Source organism: Leuresthes tenuis, unplaced genomic scaffold, assembly GCF_036924035.1.
Source record: "Leuresthes tenuis unplaced genomic scaffold, fLeuTen1.0.hap1 SCAF_6, whole genome shotgun sequence".
NCBI classification, from domain to species: domain Eukaryota; kingdom Metazoa; phylum Chordata; class Actinopteri; order Atheriniformes; family Atherinopsidae; genus Leuresthes; species Leuresthes tenuis.
Genome location: NW_027325360.1, coordinates 2,134,102 through 2,156,628, shown reverse-complemented (window position 1 = coordinate 2,156,628; position 22,527 = coordinate 2,134,102). Strand labels below are relative to the sequence as shown.

At 42.8% G+C, this 22,527-nt stretch overlaps 1 protein-coding gene across 5 annotated transcripts in view; it reads right to left on the bottom strand.

The window, feature by feature from the left end:
• Positions 1-22,527, bottom strand: part of sh3glb2a (SH3-domain GRB2-like endophilin B2a) — a 30,820-nt gene that overhangs the window by 8,072 nt on the left and 221 nt on the right. For 2 of the 5 annotated variants that reach the window (XM_072387200.1, XM_072387201.1), the window contains exons 2-10: positions 21,949-22,090; positions 18,498-18,509; positions 14,771-14,899; positions 12,924-13,057; positions 10,302-10,394; positions 10,169-10,180; positions 6,198-6,260; positions 4,370-4,393; positions 3,934-4,023 (exon numbers count right to left, since the gene is read on the bottom strand). In XM_072387200.1, the coding sequence (XP_072243301.1) occupies positions 3,934-4,023; positions 4,370-4,393; positions 6,198-6,260; positions 10,169-10,180; positions 10,302-10,394; positions 12,924-13,057; positions 14,771-14,899; positions 18,498-18,509; positions 21,949-22,090 (699 nt within the window). The remainder of the gene's footprint in view (positions 1-3,933; positions 4,024-4,369; positions 4,394-6,197; positions 6,261-10,168; positions 10,181-10,301; positions 10,395-12,923; positions 13,058-14,770; positions 14,900-18,497; positions 18,510-21,948; positions 22,091-22,527) is intronic. The other 3 variants (XM_072387202.1, XM_072387203.1, XM_072387204.1) reach the window with 3 other exon arrangements.

The window sequence follows — 22,527 nt, the reverse complement described above, 5'->3', positions numbered from 1 at the left end:
GTTTCTCCAGTTTTAGCTTCTCTTCATTGGTTCCCTGTTAAATTCAGAATAGAATTTAAGATTCTTCTCCTCACATATAAAGCTCTTAATGACCGAGCTCCATCACATCTTAAAGATCTCATAGTTGGATATTTCCCCAACAGAGCACTTTGCTCTCAGGCTGCAGGTTTCCTTGTGGTTCCCAGAGTTTCTAAAAGCAGAATGGGAGGCAGAGCCTTCAGTTATCAGGCCCCTAAAAGCAGAATGGGAGGCAGAGCCTTCAGTTATCAGGCCCCTAAAAGCAGAATGGGAGGCAGAGCCTTCAGTTATCAGGCCCCTAAAAGCAGAATGGGAGGCAGAGCCTTCAGTTATCAGGCCCCTAAAAGCAGAATGGGAGGCAGAGCCTTCAGTTATCTGGCCCCTAAAAGCAGAATGGGAGGCAGAGCCTTCAGTTATCAGGCCCCTAAAAGCAGAATGGGAGGCAGAGCCTTCAGTTATCAGGCCCCTAAAAGCAGAATGGGAGGCAGAGCCTTCAGTTATCAGGCCCCTAAAAGCAGAATGGGAGGCAGAGCCTTCAGTTATCAGGCCCCTAAAAGTAGAATGGGAGGCAGAGCCTTCAGTTATCAGGCCCCTAAAAGCAGAATGGGAGGCAGAGCCTTCAGTTATCAGGCCCCTAAAAGCAGAATGGGAGGCAGAGCCTTCAGTTATCAGGCCCCTAAAAGTAGAATGGGAGGCAGAGCCTTCAGTTATCAGGCCCCTAAAAGCAGAATGGGAGGCAGAGCCTTCAGTTATCAGGCCCCTAAAAGCAGAATGGGAGGTAGAGCCTTCAGTTATCAGGCCCCTAAAAGCAGAACGGGAGGCAGAGCCTTCAGTTATCAGGCCCCTAAAAGCAGAATGGGAGGCAGAGCCTTCAGTTATCAGGCCCCTAAAAGCAGAATGGGAGGCAGAGCCTTCAGTTATCAGGCCCCTAAAAGCAGAATGGGAGGCAGAGCCTTCAGTTATCAGGCCCCTCTCTGTGGAACCAGCTGCCAGTTTGGCTTCAGGAAGCAGACACCCTCTCTACCTTTAAGATCAGGCTGAAACTTTCCTTTCTGATAAAGCTTATAGTTAGGGATGGCTCAGGTGAGCCTGAAACATCCCATAGTTAAGCTGCTATAGGCCCAGCCTGCTGGGGGAGCTCCCATGATGCACCTCTCCTCCCTCCATGGACACATGACCCCCCCCCCCGAGATGCATCTTATTTCTGACCTGGGCCTCTTTAAATCAGGGCTAAAAACCTATTTATTTCAGATGGCTTTTAATACCCAGTAGTATGGAGACACTTTTATATTATCTTATTCAATTTTGCTGTATTTTATTGCGTTTACTGTTATTTTATTGTTTTTTACTTATTCTTTTCTTTATTTATTATCTGCTGTAAAGCACTTTGGTACCGAAATGGATTGTTGTAAAGGGCTGTAGAAATAAATTACATTTTTACACAAAAAAAAAAAGAGGAATAAGTAAAATAAAGTTTTAAAAAAAAGAAACAAAGATAATATCCAACGAGCCTAATTTAAATTTCTGCTTTCATGTTTACCTGCTTCAGTTAGCTAAGACCACATTATTCTGCTTTATTTTGATGAATTAACTATTTAATTAATGAATGAAAAATAATAGCCAGTCTGTAAACAGTAGGGCAAGCATCCCTCTGTGGATTCATGCTCTGGTGGAAGTTAATCCAACCGAAATGGATTGTTGTAAAGGGCTCTATAAATAAATTACATTTACAAATTACAATTACATCATTGTTGTCATTAACTTGCGTTTCTCTCTCTCAGCAGCAAGGTCGTAACCGAGGACACCGAGGTCGTGTCCTCGGTATTTTTTACATTGTTTTTGGGCTTAAATTGTGGTGACTTTATATTTAAAAAAGCCAAGAGTAGCGCGACGGTTTAATAAAACAGTGGCTCGGTTTGTGCATACGTGCGGCGCCTCATCAACAACATGCACCGTCGCTATGGTAACTACCAGGTTACACATGCTGGAGTCGATGTTGTCACTGCTACCGTTAGTGAGTCAGTCAGTCACACCTGTCACTGGAAGAGGAGCACATCAAGCTGGAGATGGCGGAGAGAAATCATTTTAATGTGGAGATATTTTTATTGCAGCCAAGCGTACGACTCAGATAGCAAGGAAGCATGAGTCAGCGTTTTATTTTGGTTAACTCCGTCAGTACGGCCCTCAATCAGTTTCCACCGGTTGAGTCAACATTAATTTTGCGACTGAAATGTCAGCGGCGTCTTTGATTGAAAATTAAACGTTTATTCGGTGTTGATTTCTCAGTGTTGGATGCTGAACCTGTTCTATATGTCTGCCGGAGCAACACGGCACAGAGCAGATCGGGACAGGAAGTCGTGTGCAGAAACTAAATAAAACACTCGGTTAATTTTCTAAATAATAATAATAAATAACTTTCTGTGGTAACTTCATAAGTCACCATAATGGTCTTTCAGGAAGCCTCAAAATGCCCCATTTTTACCTCAAATTTCAAAAGCTCTGCACCTTCCTCAAGGTTTTTTAAGATTTCTGAATACATGATGTTGAAATGGAATAATGTTTTCATTTCTATCAGCTTAGTATTTAACTGTGTTTATATTCTTTACTAAAGGGAAAGCAGGACAGGGAGGAAAAGGCCGAGCCAAACTGAGCTCATCTTTGGGCCGAGGAGCAGTGATAGAGGGAGAGAAGGTGCTATAAAAGGAAGAGACTATACCAGACCTGTATTAAAAGTCAGATGTTTAATGCAGGATAACTGAAGTATTGTGTAAGATTATAATAGAAATGTGTTCAAAAGCTGGTTTTCCTTAACAAGAATGAACAGATTTGGCTCCATCATCAGCATGATAGGCGTCTATTTTAAATACTGAAGGAAACATGAAGCATTTGTATATATTATCCCTCTGTACCAGGACAGTTCATTCCTATTTATTCCTGATCGAATGTAATTAACTGGATTTTATTGGATTATGATGACAAAGAACTGGACTTTAACTTTATTATTGAAGTGCCTTGAGATGACATTTGCTGTAATTTATATAAATAAACTGAACTGAATTGAATTGATACCAGGTTCTTCTTCTGTAAAATGTTTCCAACAGCAGTGAAAAAGGGTTGGTAATAACCGGTGCCAAGTTTAATGCATTCAGTATCACCTGCTCAGAGTCCAAGATCATGACCCAGAAGAGTTGAAGGATATGTGCCTATTAAGGCTTCGAATCACTTTGTTTGTCACAATCTGAACACTGAGATGTTGCAGCCATCTTAAGGAAGATCCCGTTTACAGCGAGAGGTTTAAAGCTGTTCTCACGCAAACAGGCAGAAAAACACGAGCCAACGGACTTTAAAAATGGTAAAAGATAACAGGGAGCAAATAACACTTTATATTTAATCACGCTGATGTCGTTATAAAGGTGTTTCGGAACCATGACAACGGGCTTTCTGCTGATTGGATGAGGCGTTGCTCTGGTGTAAGTCGGAGAAAGGAGACATTAACGGCACTATGGAAACATCTTGGAGAAGCTGGTGGCGTTTGGATGGTTTCTGTGGCCAGAATGAAGCAGAGTGAGTCGTTTCCACTGAAATACGACCACTCGACCTAACCCAACTATCCCAAACCAATCTGCAGTCCTGCTCCTGGCCTTGGCCGCTGCTGAAACAACTCCCTGAGATCGCTGCTGCGAGACGCTCTGAACTCCTGTGTTTTCCCCCTCTCCTCTCCCTGGTTTTCCTCCCCTTTCTCCCCCTCTGATTGATTTTATTTGATTGATTTGATGAAAATCTTTCCAACTCTTCAAAGTTGGCGCATGCGTTTGCAAGCTGCCGGGCTAATTTCGTTGTACTCGTGTATAATGACAATAAAGAAGATTTGATTTGATTTGCTGAACATGTTTTGCGTGCATGTGTCTGACATACGTGAGTACTACTGATGCCCTCCAACAGCAGCTGCGTGACCTCTGACTGGCGGTCAAACTCCGTTTGGGCCACTCGGAGCTCCTGTTCAGCCTGAAACAACAAGAACAACAGAGCTGAACTCTTTCCTCCATTACCAGCATTCGTGTGGTCCACCTGGGTTCAGATCCCTGCAAGGAAGGCCAGACCCCCTCACCCTACCCGCCCACCTGTGTAAGCCTCTTTGGATAAACGCCAGATGCATAAACAACCAACAAAGTAGGTCAGGAAGCGGCAGACGCCTGCTGGATTATTGACTCGACCAACCAGAGTTACAGAAATCATTCAAAACTGGGGCGCCATGCAGCTCAAATGGCAAAGAAGAAGATGTAGTTTCATTTGCTGCCTGCTCCCCAAAGTCTGCTTTCAAATAAAGGCACAAAGAAATAGCTGTACTTACTTTTTCCACTTCCTCAGTCCAAAGCTGAAAGGCCAAAATACAGAGAAGAAAAAGAAGAAGACAAACGTGTCAGTACTGACTTATTAAAAGTATGAAATATGAAACTTTTCACCTCCTACTTTGAGTTTAATTTGAACAAAAAAAACACAACAAACAAACATGAAATAACTTTCCATTAATAACGGGAAACTACTGTTAATGCTTTTAAACACATCGTGTTGAGTTGGTCGCGCTGTGAAAATCACATCTGCACGGATCTATGAATGCAAACTGGTCCCAACCTTCAGTCACTGGTGACTCTGCTTCAAACTTCACAAAGTACTTGAAACTACAAAATAATAACTTGAAGTAATTCATAAACTCTTGTCCTATTCAGAGGGGAAAGAAGAGCAACCACTAAAATCAATTAGTTTCAGATATCGCTGAGCAGCGTCTGTTAGGTTTCTCCTTCATTAAAGGGGAACTCCGGTGTTTTTAAACCTTATTTCTGGCCTGAAATACGTTCATCTTCTCACTGAGAACAGTTTGGTGAAAGTCTGCGTCCTTCGGAAGATATTTAGATAACTGGAGATCCATATAACGGAGTGAACGGGGCTCAGAGGATGCAGCCTCTAAATAAGGCATTATCTGTCTTTATTTCACCAATACTTTAAGAAGAATGAATGAATGAACGTGTGCTATAGCTCTGTTAGCTCATAGCTGCTGTTATGTGGCTACTTGCAGCTATAGGAGAGCTAACGGAGGGATTTCCACACAGGCACTCTACTGGGACCACTTCATCCACACGCCCCCCTGCAGCACAGTTTATTCACTCCGGTAAGAACGTCCATCTTACTCAAAGTCGTCGTTCACGTTGTCAAAATCTGATAAATATCCTGCCATGTTGCACAAAACTATCAGCAGCAAACTCTGTGTGAAGTTAGCCGACTGTCACAGAGCACGGAGTGAATAAACTGTGCTGCAGGGGGGCGTGTGGATGAAGTGGGCCCAGTAGAGTGCCTGTGTAGAAATCCCTCCGTTAGCTCTCCTATAGCTGCAAGTAGCCACATAACAGCAGCTATGAGCTAACAGAGCTATGAGCTAACAGAGCTATGAGCTAACAGCAGCTATGAGCTAACAGCAGCTATGAGCTAACAGCAGCTATGAGCTAACAGAGCTATAGCACACGTTCATTCATTCATTCTTCTTAAAGTATTGGTGAAATAAAGACAGATAATGCCTTATTTAGAGGCTGCATCCTCTAAGCCCCGTTCACTCCGTTATATGGATCTCCAGTTATCTAAATATCTTTTCTGAAGGATGCCGACTTTCACCAAACTGTTCTCGGTGAGTAGATGAACGTATTTCATGCCAGAAATAAGGTCCAGGTTTAAAAATACCGGAGTTTCCCTTAAAGCGTAACAAAGTGAGAAACTTGGCACAGGTTCACTTCGTTAACAGAAATTTCCACCTCGCTTCATAACATTTGGAATGACACAGAGGTCTGCTGACAGGTCATGATTCCTTTCCTCTGCACCCAGACACACCTCCTTCACAATAATAAAGCACAGCTTAACGGCTGCTTGAGCTATGATAAAATATGTACAATGGATGTTTTATCAACCCCTTTAAAGGATCATTACACACTTTTCTATCATCCATTTACAGCCACAGACTTTAGCATTTCCGGATTGGAGCGATTTTTCTTTTTTAAATCTTTATTTTAGTGACATAAGATGAAACAGCACAAAGTTTATGAGCGAGCCATGCTGTTAGAAAAAGCTAAACATGCTTATGGAGAACAAGTTCAACGTGTTGATTTGATTTTACTGCTGAATATGTTCCTTACCGCAGAGGCACTGGCAGAAAGCACGTAGTTGCGAGGTCTGGTTTCCTGAAAATCTGGAGCCACCTACACAGACAATCCAGTTATTCTACATTTTGCAGTGTTGCGTAATCGTGTGACATCTATATATATATATATATATGTACAGGGTGTGATTTTCCGGTGCCGATGGTGGTTTACACATCCTACCATCTGCTGAATTCTTTTTATCCTTGGTGGGGACTAAATTTACCCCCCCCACACAAAATATAAAAGGGTCCGTGTTCATTTCTGTGATTTTGATCTACCGGAGTGAGTCAGAAAAGCTTAAATCAAATGGGGAAGAGCTTCCGGTGCCATGAACCACATTCATACAGCTAGCAGACACAGAATGACTGTAACAATCTGCTTTTCATCTCTGCAAATGCACCAGATGTCGGCTCCTTCCGGCCCGCAGACATGTGGTCGAACCCGGACCCCCCGCTGATATTGATGAGCCAACCGGAAAGCAGCAAAAAAAAAAAAAAGGCTGAAATGCGTCATCAGAGCTGTTTTCATCCGTCTGACCTTCAATCTGCCGGATTAACCATTAAAGAAAACATCTTGACAGCACATTGTTGTACTTCTTGTTTTCTGGTGAACTGATATCGGGAAATAATTAAAGTTTTATCTCTATTTGACACATTTAAAAACAATATTTTGAGAAAATATTTCTTCTGCAGATGCAGCGGTTAACTTCAGGTTCAAAATAGGCCGAAGTGTGACGTTTATCTACAGTTTTCACACTATTATGTGGTCATTTTTCTGAATAAAACAGTTCTAAAGAATGACCCCCCTCCGGTTTTCTCACAAATCACACCCATATATATATATATATTTATATGGGGATTGATAAAACAGACGCTTGGTCTTAATTTAAAGAGGGAAATGCGTCATTCATGCCAGTTGTAAAGGCAGGAGTGGTGGCAGTTATCTCCGGCCCACATTCTTTCACACAAGGCGTGCCTGAAATCATAAAGACGAGCTCACAAAGGTGATGCAACTCAACAATGTAAACAATCTCTCCAGTGAAACTGATGAGTAATCCATCTTTGACTGACTGGGAAAACTCTGGAAAGTCTATTAAAGATATTATTAGTTTGAGGTCAGTGTGCTGTGTGTTAATCATGCTCATGCAAACATGCACACTCTGTCCTGTGAAAAAGAAAGTACACCCTCTTTAAATATCATATCAGAGGTGGAAATAAACAAATAAACGCTCAAATACAACAACAGAAGAAATATTTTCCTCCCCGGGCATCAAATTTAGGTAAATACAAGCAGAGCTGACATATTACACTGCGTCATTATTGATTTAACAAATACTGAGCCCCAAAGGCAGCAGAAGTCTGTGAAAAAACAACTCATTCAACACTTTTACCGCCAATAAATGGAACTAATTATGACCTTATTCGTTTCTAAAATCACAGCGGTCCACTATTTAGTGCAAAGTTGCTTCGTTTCATGAAGCATTAAGTATTCGTTTATGCTTGGGATGCAGCTATTTCGGCCAAAGATCAGTAATATCGCCCAATGTTCAGCTTGACTGCAATCAGCCAATCTGCAAATACGACATCAAACTATGTCTGTGGCCAGTGTTTACCTGCTGTGCCCTGGTTGTGCGGCACAGACTTTGCCCCCAAACTTTAACGATTCATCTGAATCATAACGAATACTAAATGCTTCAGACCAGCAAACCTCAGCTTACACAGATGTCCTCACAACTGCTGATGATCAACTGATCGAGTGCGTTTAATTAGCAGAAAACTGGCTCCTATTTCCCAGCTAAATTCCAATGGAAGCAGTAAGCGTAAACTTTGTCTTTCACACCCAGCTTCTGCAGTTTTTATTGAAAACAATGATGACACAGTGCGAAATGGAATGTGCTTTTCTTCATCCGATGTTGTAGTTTAGCTCATTTTAGGACCTGACAAGACTGTTTGTAATTATGTCCTGATACCTAAATGATGACAGAGAAAGTTTACTTTCTTTTTCATAAATGGACACGTTGCAAAAGTCTCCCACATTATTATTATTGTCTTTTTTTAAAAATCATTACACTGAAAACTGAAGCTCTGAGAAAGGCAGTGAAATGGAAATAAAACCAGAGAGAGGCCAAAGAAAAGGAGACACATTTATACTGAGCCCATTATGAAGTGGGGGGGTGGGGGGGGGCACATGATTTGGTTGGCAGACAAAGCTGCAAACTGATTTTAGTGCTAAACTTCATCTTTATGTCAAACATCTGTCTCGTTTTAACATGAAATCTTGGGGCTGCACTGCCACCTGCTGGTAAAACTTTGTAACAACAAATAATAAGCAGGGGCGCACATAACTGGGTCATAGGTCAGAATAAAAGACCAATCATTTCACACAGTTAATGTTCCCTTGTGAAAAAGTTGGATTTTCATACATCACTGGTAAGAAAGCCAGTATGACAAATGTGTTCATGTTAGAAGTTGGTCGTTTACGGAGTTAAAGGGGAACCTTTAGACCTTATTTCTGGCATGAAATACGTTCATCTGCTCACTGAGAACAGTTTGGTGAAAGTCTGCGTCCTTCAGAAGATATTTAGATAACTGGAGATCCATATAACGGAGTGAACGGGGCTTAGAGGATGCAGCCTCTAAATAAGGCATTATCTGTCTTTATTTCACCAATACTTTAAGAAGAATGAATGAATGAACGTGTGCTATAGCTCTGTTAGCTCATAGCTGCTGTTATGTGGCTACTTGCAGCTAAAGGAGAGCTAACGGAGGGATTTCTACACAGGCACTCTACTGGGACCCCTTCATCCACACGCCCCCCTGCAGCACAGTTTATTCACTCCGGTAAGAACGTCCATCTTACTCAAAGTCGTCGTTCACGTTGTCAAAATCTGATAAATATCCTGCCATGTTGCACAAAACTATCAGCAGCAAACTCTGTGTGAAGTTAGCCGACTGTCACAGAGCACGGAGTGAATAAACTGTGCTGCAGGGGGGCGTGTGGATGAAGTGGTCCCAGTAGAGTGCCTGTGTAGAAATCCCTCCGTTAGCTCTCCTATAGCCGCCAATAACAACAACACAGCAGCTCGCAAATAGGTTAGCTTAAATCATGCTACAGTGAATTGAACTAACATTAGCTTAACATCACATTTGTCTCTGGTTTTAGGATTTTTTTTAGGATTTAGAGTTTTAGGATAAGAAAAAGCAAGTACGGGTCTCGACTCTCATCCTTGATGCATCAAATCCTCTAAGATGACAACAGAGACTTTTGACCCAAAGCCAGCTTTTGCCTTGTAGATGCTAACAGCTAATCGCAGACTCAGTCAAAGGGAGCAAAGTGGGGGCTACATGGTCATTGACCATGTTTGAAAGGGAGGAAGATGCTGAAGAGAGCAGTCAGGAGAGCAGTGACGATGCAGACAACCAGACCAACAAAGATATGTGCACCCCTGTGTATAAGCCCTTTTGTGAGCTCTATAAATCAAGTTTTACGGAGAACAGCAGCCTGATAGCATTAGGCTTCCTTCAGGTGCACCTGAGTAAATGCCTTCATGATACAGATGCTAAATTAAAGATGCTGCAATGTTCAGCCTGTTCAACACTTATCTCCAGAAATAGTTTCACTTCATAAATGTCACATCAAAGAGTTGAAGCCAAACCTCAAATACAGATTTTCTGTGAGTCATACGAAAAGTAAATGCATCTTTTCCATGATCAAAGACAAATAAAAGAATGAATGAATGAAAGATCAGACGTCTGAGGTTCGGCTTGTGCAATGTGCAAAGTAACATCTGCAAAGCCAGCTTGGATTTATGGGTATTTTTTCAGTCCTTTGCTTTGCTTTTGGAAAATACTTTGAAGGTCTTGCCATCAATAGTCAAACAATAACGTAGTGAAAGTTATAAATAGTCAGCCAGACTGGAAAAACAAGTAAAGGGGTGCATTATCCAGACAGTTTTTAATACTCACTTCACCCTCGCACTGCAGAGGTCGTGAATACACAGAGAGTTAGTCACAGTTACTGACAAACATCAAAGCTTATTCATTCATAATGAAAGCAGGAGTAAGTGGTCTTTGGGTTGGAATAATCTGGGCGACTCACCGCAGCCTTGGCATCAGCCACCTTTGCCTTCTTCAGACGCGTTTTACAGGCATCCAGGTCCAGCCGCAGATTCTCCAGGAGACGGCGTTCTTTCTATACAGCGACATCACAAATTAGCAGTGAGCAACAGAAACTTAGATGCTTTTAATTAGGTTTATTTCGACCACAGCAGATGAAATTGTGCAGAAAATCAGTCTTTTAACATCTGTTCTTGGTTCAGGGATGTGATTAGCTTAAAATACATAAACCTTTTGATGCATCTTGGACGTACAAACACATATTTTCCTAAATATTCACATATATATGGGTTGTGTTTACTTATAACTGACTCACTGGTTGATGTACAGTGACTGGTATCGGATGCATTGATGATGACACACATTACAGAGCAGACCAACCCAAAACAAGGCTGGGCTGTGCATTTTTTTTAACCATTAGATCTTCAACTCTCCAAGAAGGGAAGAGTCTTTGTGCAGCTTTTATTGTTTATAAAAAACTAAAAACTCGCTGCAACCAGTATCTGATGAGTTTTAAAACATGTTTTTTTCATTTATTTTCATCTCAATTGGCTGCTTTTTAGGCAACAAATTCCCAGAATAATCCCAGATTACGTCCTCACGGGCTGCCCACGTGGATCTCTGATATGGTCGAGATGCTGTGTTGTTTTAATGAACATTATACTGCAGTTATATAATATTATACATTATACAGTTTAAATCCACTCAGAGTCTCAGAGGTGCTCAGAGCCCTAAAGGTGGATATCACAACATCCATCAGCACAGATCATATGGAGCCGTGCTCAGAGCATCTGATTTGATTTGATCTTCTCCATCTCTCAATGGAAACCAATAAAACCGGTGTATTGAAATCAGCTTTTTATTTATAGGCTGTCCACAGAACTAAAAACGATAGGCTCGTGTATCTCAGAGGGACAATTGAAAGAGTTTCTACAAAGCAGCAAAGTTCAACTAAAAGTGATATATTATTTAATCAATCTTTAGATGGCAATCAGCGCTGTGCAGGACTTATTTCTCTTGGTAAGGCTTGTCAGGGACACACCCAACCAGGCTCCCCATCAAGCTTTTCATCAGGCAAAAACAAAGCCTCAGAACCTTTCATCTGGTAAAAAATGGGACACTGCAAATATTTAGGATGTCGTTTATGCGTCATATCCAGTAACTGGTGAAAATGTATATATATTATATTATATATGTTGTTTTTTTGTGTGGGAAGTGCTGATGGAGCTGAAGGTGCTGAGGTCTGTTAATACTGCTTCAATCTGTCCAAAGAGTTTGGTTATGGAGGAGATCAGGCATGTGATGATGTTATCTTTCAGCTCAACTGTGCATATTTACATCGTGACTTTCATGCCTCTTGATTCTACAGTTTGACAGTGAAACACCTACGTCAGCCTGACCTGGTGCTCTGCAAAAGATTCATCTGATAATATACTTTAGAATAGGTGTGTGCAGTGATGGCTTGTGGTGATATTGAATGGGGGGGCTAATGTATTATAAAAGCCAAGTAGTTGTATTTCAACATAAAAGGTGTCCTGTTAGAAAGTTTAAACTATCACAACAGCACGGGCCTTTTCAACAAACCACCAAAACACTGTTTAGAATAATGCACTGATGGAAAATATACCATCTACCATCTCTCTGGAAATACAAATACTTTCACACCATAAAAGGTTTTTAAAAAAAAGGTCAACCCAGACTTGTGCTAATAAATTGGTTTAAACTATAGCCTATTTCAATTTGCTTTGGAACACAATAATCCAAACATCAGCACAAAACTAAAATAGTAACGTTAGACGTTAAGAGAGCCTTAAAAGAAATACTCCACAAAATGTTCCATCTGTGTGACATGAATGGTGGTTTTCTACCTTATTTGAAGAGAAGCTTCAAGAAGCCGTTAGCCTTTCTAACGTTAGCCGTTAGCCTTTCTAACGTTAGCCGTTCTAACGTTAGCCGTTAGCCTTTCTAACGTTAGCCGTTAGCCAGTCCTTTCTCTCAAACCAAGTTACACAAAAGCTACGATTTTGGCGCTTTTCTTTCTGTGTAATTTGGATATCCTTTGGATGATGTGCCCCTACTTTTTTCACCTGAGGACATTGAAGAAAACGGATTTGAAAGTAAATAATCCACTTCGTTAACGCCGATGCCTGCCATTGTCAAAGTTTCGCCCGACACACGCAATCAAGTGGAGTCGTCTGTGATTGGCCCAAATCTGCTGGCTTTGGGCTGTACAGATTTAGCCCAAATGAGCCACAAATGGAGGGGGCGGGACTTGCAACCTGTCACTCAAATGTTGAAGAAAAGTCAAGTGTAACTGAGCTGCTTCGCTTGGGCTGTAGATAATTGGCCCATTTTCACCGATTTCATGGGTTTCAGTTCAGATTTTGCTCCGCCTCTGCTCAAAAACTAAAAAACATTTTGTTTAAAGTTTTTATTGAATTATTTATATATTATATTCTCATTTTATTGAATAATGTAGGGGGGGCTGAGCCCTGTTAGCCCAATTATACCAGCCGTTCCTGGGTGTGTGTTCATCCAGGCCTTGTGGTTTTGTTAAAACTCGCCAGTGGTTTGATGGAACTGTGTGGATTTGGTTCACACTCACCGAAATGGTCCGCCAATCTCCTTCCAGGAAGTTCCTGAGCGGTGAAAGAAAGCTGATGGCAGACGTCTGGATGAACTCCCTCTCTGCTGCTCCCAATCTCCTCTCACATTCCCCCACCTTCACCAAAGTGCTGCCTGCAGCGAGAAGACCACAAAGACGCCCCGCAGATCACTGACCTGTGCGTTAGCTGCTGTCACAAAGTTCTCATTAAATATTTAAGATCAGGAACGTTTTCATTTGTCTGCAGCATCATTTATTCAAAAACATTTTTTGAAGGGCCACAAACCGCACGAGAAAGCTGTGATAAAAGGTTTGTTGCCTCCATGCATTAACCCACGCCAGGACACAGTATTTAACCTAAACACAGCGTGATAAAAGCCTTTGTGTCCACCTCAGGCGGTGCAGCATTCAAATCAAATCCATCTGGTGCGTTTCTAATTTTATGAGAGACAGAAGCGTTCCCTTGGTTACATAAACGCAGCAAATCCCTGGATTAGCCGGCGTGCTGCATGTGGACACGGTTCGTTTTTATTAAAATCCAGGTGACGAATCTGAATTCTTTTGTTTGAATGTCTAAAAGCCAAATGAGAGGCTGAGTTAGCCTGGAGAAACTGGACCAAGCAAAAGGCACCAGACTGTTAATCATCATCTCTATTCAGCTGACTAACTGTTGCAGTTCCTGCTCTGAGACTCCAATAAAGCAGGGAGCTGAAGGTCTGACAGGAAGTAAGTTAACTGAATGTAGATTTCATGTTTCGCTGACAGTATCTCTACATAAAAGACTGATCTGTCCACATGTACAACACTTCGATGACAGTAGCTAATTCAGTGCTGGTCACCTGAAAACTGCCAAGATAAAGGCCGACCTGAGACAAACTGCATCTACGCATTCGGCTGAAAGCAGTTCACAGCTCTGAGGGCCTCATCTGGTGAGGGATGGTTCTCTCGGATCATGATTAATTAACACCAAAGGTACGAATGGTGCGTTTCTCTGACTCTAACTGGTCCAGCAGGTGTCAACTTTGCTCTGGCTGCAGCACGAGGTGGAAAGGAACCTCAGGTAAAAGTCCCGTTAACAGAGGTCCATCAGCTGTATGGATCCATGCATTAACACGCTGAGGATCAAGTGAGGTGAACAACAGATAATCAAAGCCAGAAGAGCTAAGGATGGAGTGCAGTCATGTTTCAGTGCTATGCTGCGCCACAGTAAGAAAAGAGTGAAGGAAGCCTTTTTGTGTGAACTTACCCTTTAAAACTGCAAATTACAGAGAGAAAGGGATCCGTTTCAGTCCAGAACAAGTCTTTATGACAGGCCAAACAGCTTATCTCACTAATTATTAAATGCATTTAATGATAAAAAGGTGAAGTTAAAAGGCCAAACAGGGGTTTAAACATTTCACTGAAATGAAAAGCAAAGAAATGACACATTAACTGGCACCAGCAGACGTATTTTCGGCTGCTCTGAAGCCACAAAGAATCCCATTAGGTGACGCTTGGATGACAAATTACTGCCAGGGTTGCCAGACTCCTGCATAAATGGGATTCTCTTATTGGCTTTTTGAGCAATGGATTTCCCCAGTGACACCGATGCCCTGCCGACTGATCCTGCAGCAAAATGCAGACGACCTCATTTCAGGCAGTATTGATCCACAAAGGGACATAGATCCAATTTAGTTGACTGACACACATGGTGTATAAGACTGGAGCGTGAACAGCATGTTGAGAGGAACCCAAAGCAGCAGTTAGGGGTCATCCTTTGACTGGTTATCTCTGGTTATCTCTGGTTATGAGATCAAAGCCAAAGAGTTATTTTTCATTAATCCTCCACCTGGATTGTTTCCACTCACCATATGGAGTTCCAGGACCGAATTCCTTGGCTGCATCCTCCATATATTGACCCAGCAGCTCTCCGTTGGTAACTCTGGACGGTGCCTTCATGTCCAACTTTTCGTAAAGAAACTCCTCAATCCTGGCACCTGCAGGCAAAGTCAAGAGTTCATTTCATGACGCAGCAGAGAAACAATCAGGTGGTTTACACCCTCAGTTCTAGACTTCAGTATACTGGAGAGGGATTGTTTGAGAACTTTTCAAGGGGCCCAAACGTGATCACTGGTGATAAATAATGGATGCATTCTTTGCAACCAAAACTAAGCCGACCCAGTGGAAAGAACCAATGAGGAGGTAATCCTGCAGGCACCAAACACTGAGAGAAGAAGCTCTCTGGTGATGCCAGGCCGTTTAAAAGCAGCCTTCATTCATCACATTTCAGTGTCGCTGTTGGTTAGTTTGTGTTCCGCAGGTGAGCTCGAGTTGAAAAGAAAGGAGCAACTACACCTGTTCGGAAAGAAAAAGCAGATCATCGCTTCCTTTTTCAGTCCATCTTTACCTTCCACTTATGCTCACGCTGTGTTTTTGTGAGTAATCTCATGAAATGGGCTTTCTCTGTGAGCCCCTGCAAGCACGAGGCAAAAGACTTTACACTTCACAGCACAAAACAATGCAGTTTGAGCTGCATATTCAAAGCAAATAGTCTCATAAGGCCAACATAAGGCAACACAATCATTTTATATAGTTATAATAGTGATTTAACCAGTCCAAGAGAGGCTTCTTTATCCAACTGCAACATTAAAAAAAAGAGAGAAGAAGAAGTGACAGAAGGGGACAGAATAACACGAACAGCTTGCAGGATAAACAAGCTGCTCCTGACAAACATCACGATCTCCAGGAAATGATCTCGGAGGTGAATAAACACGCCTGGAACCTCAGCTTGCAGAGCAGTGAGTCACCTGACAGAAAACCAAGAGGTTTGGGTGGCGTCTTTGTTTTCAAGCCCCCAAAAAAACCTTCTCTGTCAATGGAACCATCCTCCAAATCAGGTCATTTTTGGGTTCTTTGCATTTAAGTGTGACTCATTCCCTAAAGTGGCTGCAGGCGGCTGCTTCACTCAACTCCACAGGCCTGCTGCGTTTGGATTAACACGCTCATGCCTTTCTTACACGGCTAACTTATGGCCCACACGGGTCCTTTAGTGGACCACAGTTCAGTTTCCCCTCAGAAAAAAGGGAAAAAACACGACATTAGTACATTAAATGTACCTTTTATCACGTGCAAATAAACTTCTGCACCTGGCAGCTTTGGTCTAACCTCTTAAGTGAAATTAGCTGCATGTATCAGCCTTAGCCATCACTTACAATACAGCTGGAGCAAAACACCATCCAAGGCTCCGTCTACGAGGCAGAATAACACGAAGAAGCCAAGCACAGAAATCTGACAGCAAACACGTTTTCCACAAGTGCACGAAAAGGCAGATATGTTTAAGGCCAGAAAGCTTTAGTTTAGCTTCTTTTTCAGCAGGAGGACATCTCAAATGACATTTATCAATGTTAAAAAACAAACTGCAGAGTCTTGATCAGGTCATTTGGTTTCATTTCTTTCCATTGGTAGCTGGTCCTTCTGAACATACTTGTGGAAAACTGCAGCCTGACGAAGGCAGATCGGTTTTATACACTCCACAAACACACACATCACCACATGGAGAGTGAAAGGGAGGAATGGCGACAGAACTTCAATGAGGAAGCATAAAGTGAGGAATGTATGAAAAGCCAGGATGAGTGTGGAAATGGGACTGAAGGGATCCCTTCTATGTCTGTTTCTGAAGCAGCCTGCTCGGTCTAATCCGCTTCTTTACCCTCTCAGAAAGCTGCCGGCCCGTGTTCAATAGCATTAAAGAACAGACAGAACACCTGAAGAAGAATTAAACTCATCCTGCTGGATGTCCGGTTCCTCTGAATGAATCAAAGGCTTCCACTGTGCCAGATGTGACTGTAAAAGTCAGTTTACTTCCAAACACCTTCCATCTAAAGCCTTTATTTAGCTTAGCATGCTGGTTAAAAAAGGTTAACTGGTTAAAGACAGATTATAATAAAAAAATACAAATATATTACTCATATGTTTCCAGTTTGTCTGTTTCTCACTTCATTTCATCATGGAATAAAAAGCATCTTCACTGGGCCTCATACAGCAACTTAATTTCTCTTAAGTTCATGTTTAAAACTCCAGGAGCTTAACTCAGGGGTGCTTAAAGATGACTTTATCAGGGGTGCGTGGCCCCATGAGCAAGAAGAAGAAGAAGAAATTAGTTTGAATAGCAACATAAAGCCAAATGTGCAGATGCTCTGATCTCTGCAACCAACTTCTTTAACCACGATGTTCAACTTCAAGGCTTTTAAATGGCTCGTTCTTCCACATAAAGCCAAGAACAGTCTGTCTTCTGCCGCCACTTTATAGGTGTCCCTTTAGACTAGGAATGTCAAACTCCGGTCCTGGAGGGCCGCTGTCCTGGAGGTGCCTGAAGGTGCCGCTGTCCTGCAGGTTTTAGATGTTTCCCTGCTGCAACACACCTGATTCAGATTAAATGGATCTCTTCAAAAGATTGTTCAATTCTGCACAAACCAGCAAACGAGGCATTGATCTGAATCAGGTGTGTTGAAGCAGGGAAACATCTAAAACCTCCAGGACAGCGGCAGCTCCAGGCACCTCCAGGACAGCGGCACCTTCAGGCACCTCCAGGACAGCGGCCCTCCAGGACAGCGGCACCTTCAGGCACCTCCAGGACAGCGGCATCTTCAGGCACCTCCAGGACAGCGGCCCTCCAGGACAGCGGCACCTTCAGGAACCTCCAGGACAGCGGCACCTTCAGGCACCTCCAGGACAGCGGCACCTTCAGGCACCTCCAGGACAGCGGCACCTTCAGGCACCTCCAGGACAGCGGCACCTTCAGGCAACTCCAGGACAGCGGCACCTTCAGGCACCTCCAGGACAGCGGCACCTTCAGGCACCTCCAGGACAGCGGCACCTTCAGGCACCTCCAGGACAGCGGCACCTTCAGGCACCTCCAGGACAGCGGCCCTCCAGGACAGCGGCATCTTCAGGCACCTCCAGGACAGCGGCACCTTCAGGCACCTCCAGGACAGCGGCACCTTCAGGCACCTCCAGGACAGCGGCACCTCCAGGACAGCGGCCCCTTCAGGCACCTCCAGGACAGCGGCACCTCCAGGACAGCGGCCCTCCAGGCACCTCCAGGACCGGAGTTTGAATCCCTGCTTTCGACCCTTTCGTCAGCAGTGTTAACACAGAGCTGCTATGGCCTCTGTGGCTTTCTCTCTCTGTTTTTGTTTCCTGCACTGATATGAAATATGAGCCAAGTCTCTCACTTTGCTTCAACACCGGCAACGTCTAACAGATCAGATCTAAAGAGCCTTCGCAGCGACATGGCCTGTAAGTTCATATGCTACAGCTTTGCAGCAAGATGAAGACAAAAAAGACGAGATAAGACACACCCCGGGCCAAGGAGAATTCAACGTCTGGTCAATAAACCGAACAACAGATAAGTGCTGCACTGATGCTGTGAATCTCTGAGGATGAAATATGGATTTTACAGCGCTTTGATCTCAACACCAAAGAATTGTGAGCCCTTCAGGCTCTGTTAATCTACTTCTTTGCAGTAATAATTCAAAGGCATGACAGGTTTCTACAGCAGGGCACTACAGTGAAGTAGGGAGGCAGGATACTCACCAGTGTGATCAACTGTGGCATGGAGAGTCAAGAAATAACAAGTTAGAGCTCCCTGCATACGTCATTCCATATTACTATAAGTCTGCACATGAATGAATGAGTGTAGGCTGCACTATGTTGTGTTTTATAGTACTAATATAAGTTACCGTGCAAGCCCGATTCTGCAGAGAACAACATGATTTCTACATCCTGCAGGTGTCACTTCCTGTCAGGACGCCGGACAGATTTTGGGTAAATATTCAAATATTGAAAAAGGTGCATCGCCGGATCCTCAAAATGCACCAGTGGAGGCAGCCAAGAAGAAGACTGGCAGCTGGTAAACGTGGATATAAGCAGTGACCAGCGCTGAATACTGATTAAATCTGCTCTGTAATGCTTTTATGTGGCAGATTCAGATGCATTCACTGCCTGAGTGGGTGAGAAACACCAAAGGTAGATGTAAAAAGGCTCGTTTCCCACTGCTGGTCACACCACTGAAGTGTGCAGGGGTTCGTTTAAGCTGGAACATGTTCTGATAAGACCTTCTGCCTCCACAATGCAAGAAAAGCAGCGTCCTTTCATGTCTGAGCTGCTGACACACGCATGGCAGGAAGCTGTTGGACTTACGCTGAGTAACTGTGAGAATCTTACATAAAAGCAACACCATTTCAGCAGAAGAAATGGGGATTTCTGACATAACTTATATAACCGAGATTCATTTCAAAGAGTGAAACGGACCCGAAACCAGCAGAAAAATGAGGATTTCTTTTTCAATTCGAAGGTTTTGGACGTAATCAAATGAAAATATAAATGTAAAACACAACCTCAGAGGAACAACAACACATGACATGTTATCTGTCATCAAAAAGGAAATAATTAGCCAGGATGGAGGAGCAGTGTGGAGGCAGGTGGACCCTCCCTGGTTCTGGTTCTGATGGAGGTTTCTTCCTGTTCAAAGGGAGTTTTTTCTCTCCACAGTTCAGCTCAGGATGAGGATTGGATCAGAGAGAAGTTTCAGTGCAATCTGTTAGTTTCTTTAGCTGGGAAACTGTTTTAATGGCTCTGTGTGAATTGGACTCATTTTTAATTTAATTAATTGGATTTGCTTGTATCAATGAACTGGACTCTAACTGGTTTGAACTGGACTCTAACTGGTTTGAACTGGACTCTAACTGGTTTGAACTGGACTCTAACCGGTTTGAACTGGACTCTAACTGGTTTGAACTCGACTCTAACTGGTTTGAACTCGACTCTAACTGGTTTGAACTCGACTCTAACTGGTTTGAACTCGACTAACTGGTTTGAACTGGACTCTAACCGGTTTGAACTCGACTCTAACCGGTTTGAACCGGACTCTAACTGGTTTGAACTGGACTCTAACTGGTTTGAACTGGACTCTAACTGGTTTGAACCCGACTCTAACTGGTTTGAACCGGACTCTAACTGGTTTGAACTGGACTCTAACTGGTTTGAACTGGACTCTAACTGGTTTGAACTGGACTGCATCACTGAAGTGCCTTGAGATGATATTTGTTGGGATTTGGCTCAACTGAATTGAAACTGAACATAAACTCACGTATATAAATATGTGTATGAAGCCAATTATTCTGCAAAAGTGACAAAGATTATTCACAGCTGGACATCCCAGGATGTTCTCCCCAAGGTCACCATGTAAAGCTCAGAGAAACTGAAAAGATACGCACATCCGTGCATGTTTGCTAGCTCTGCAGCCACAGGACCTGGGCATGAACTCCTCTGGATACCAAAGTATTCTAGAGTCAAATGTGAGGCTAAAGCTGGGCTGAAACTGGCTCATCAACAGGACAAAGATCCCAAACACAGCAGCAGATCTACAGCAGAATGTGGGAAAAAGGAAAGAATCAAGGTGTTGCAATGGTCCAGTCAGAGTCCAGACCTCAGCCTGACTGAAATGCTGTGGTGGGACCTTAAGAGGACCTTAAACAATGTGAAATGATTGGGTTCATTTAGTTTGAAACAGTGTTGCTTTCATCTCAGGTATTTGCCTCATTTCAAGAACTGGTGAAGACCAGAAGATTCTTTATCATGTTCTGATTTCTAAAATCCACTTATATATAAAACTCTCTATTCTACAAAAAGACTTTTACAAGGAACAAAATGCTCATAAACATCTAAACAGGTGTCCCAAGAAATAAGAATAATAATAATCTGTTATGACTGTCAGCAGTAGCTATCTTCAGGGAGTCAAAGAAGGTTGACAAGCCAAAAGATTACTATGATTTTATCATGAAAATTAAATCATTTCAAATAAACAAGGAATGCTCATTTTAAAAAAGAGAGCCTTGGAGTTTTTTAACAGCCAAGTTGATGTTGCCTCATTCAAAGAGCACCTGTGGTGGGACCTTAAGAGAGCTGTGCAGAAACCAGTGCTGCAAACCTCAATGAGCTGAAGCAACGTGGATCGTAGACCTGACACACACATATATATATATATATATATATATATATATATATATATATATATATACGCCTGATAGCGTCACAGAGGAAACAGCTGGCTCAGTTTCAGTTAAATAACCAGAAAGAGTTGCATGTCATGTGTTGTTTTTCATCTCAGGTTGTAGATTAATCATTTTAGGATGTGGTCTGGATCAGATCCATCCATCCATCCATTTTCTATCTATATATACGGGGGAATGGATCATCCATTTTCTTTCTATATATATATATATATATATATCTACAGATAAATGTAGTTGTTCTGGAACTGGGGTCCTAAATAATGTTTTGGAATTGCTGTTGGCAAGAATTAATGACCTTGAACCCTAACAGCGGTAATATTTCAGCCCTACAGCTTCATAATAATACACTCACCGGCCTCTTTATCATTTACACCTGCTGGTAAAAGGCTGGACCGCCTTTTGCCTTCAGGACTGCCTTAATTCTTGGTGGCACACTTCCAACAAGGCGTTGGAAACGCTCCTCAGAGGTTTTGGTCCATATTGACATGGCAGCATCACGCAGTGGCTGCAGATGTGCGTCTATGCTGGGAATCTCCCGTTCCACCACATGCCAAAGATGCTCTGTTGGACTGAGATCTGGTGACTGGAGAACTTCAGACTACAGTTAACTCATTGTTCAAGAAACTCAGTAAATCCCCATTCTGATGCTCGGTTTGAACTCCAGCAGGGCTGAACTTTGTGTTAACAGGTAACTGAACAGGTGTGCCTGATAAAGCGGCCGGTGAGCGTATATTAACCCACTCTCACTTTGGTTAGGCAGTATATTAAGTCCATCTATTGATACTGACCATCCCTGATCCAAACCAACCTGATCTTCAGGTTGTTCAGGCCATTTCTGCTCTGATTTCATGTTAAATGAGGCCTTAAATCACTCCATCTATGACGCTGACTTGGAGTCGTTCTGCGTGATGACGTGTACAAAAAAACCTCTTTCCATCTGTAATAACAAGTTGTCTGAATTGATGTCATACTTGGGTTGGGCTGCAGCAGGACCTCCGTCTGTCTGTAGATTTTCTCCGTCCAGTTTTTGGTGCAGTCTGCGCGGCTCATCAGGTTCTCAAAGTGCGCGTCCAACTCCGTCTTCTCCGCCTGGCCCAACTTCTCCTCCGTGAACTGAGGCACAACACGCAGGAAACACACTCTAACTGCTGCACTGCTGCAACACCAACACTCCTGGCCTCCATGACTTTTCATTCAATGGCTTTAAAAAGGAAAAAAGTCTGCGGGACCAACGTGATGTCGTGACGTCGCCTCGGGTCGGGCGACCTACCGTCATCCATAACCGTCCCGTCCCATCTCCCCTGTCACCTCAAAACTAAACTATAAGAGTAAAAGTTAATATGTCTATTCAAACCTGCTCGCTTTACCACTGAATTATTTATGTGTAAAGAGGAAGGCTAGCAGCTAACAAACATTACCAGGGACAGTATTTCACAGCCCTGTGTTTAAATGAATTGTCGGCTTGATATAACCATATTGAGGCTAAATATCGATAAAATATATGTTTTATATGGCAATATGTAGCGTTATATTTTAGCAAAACAACACAG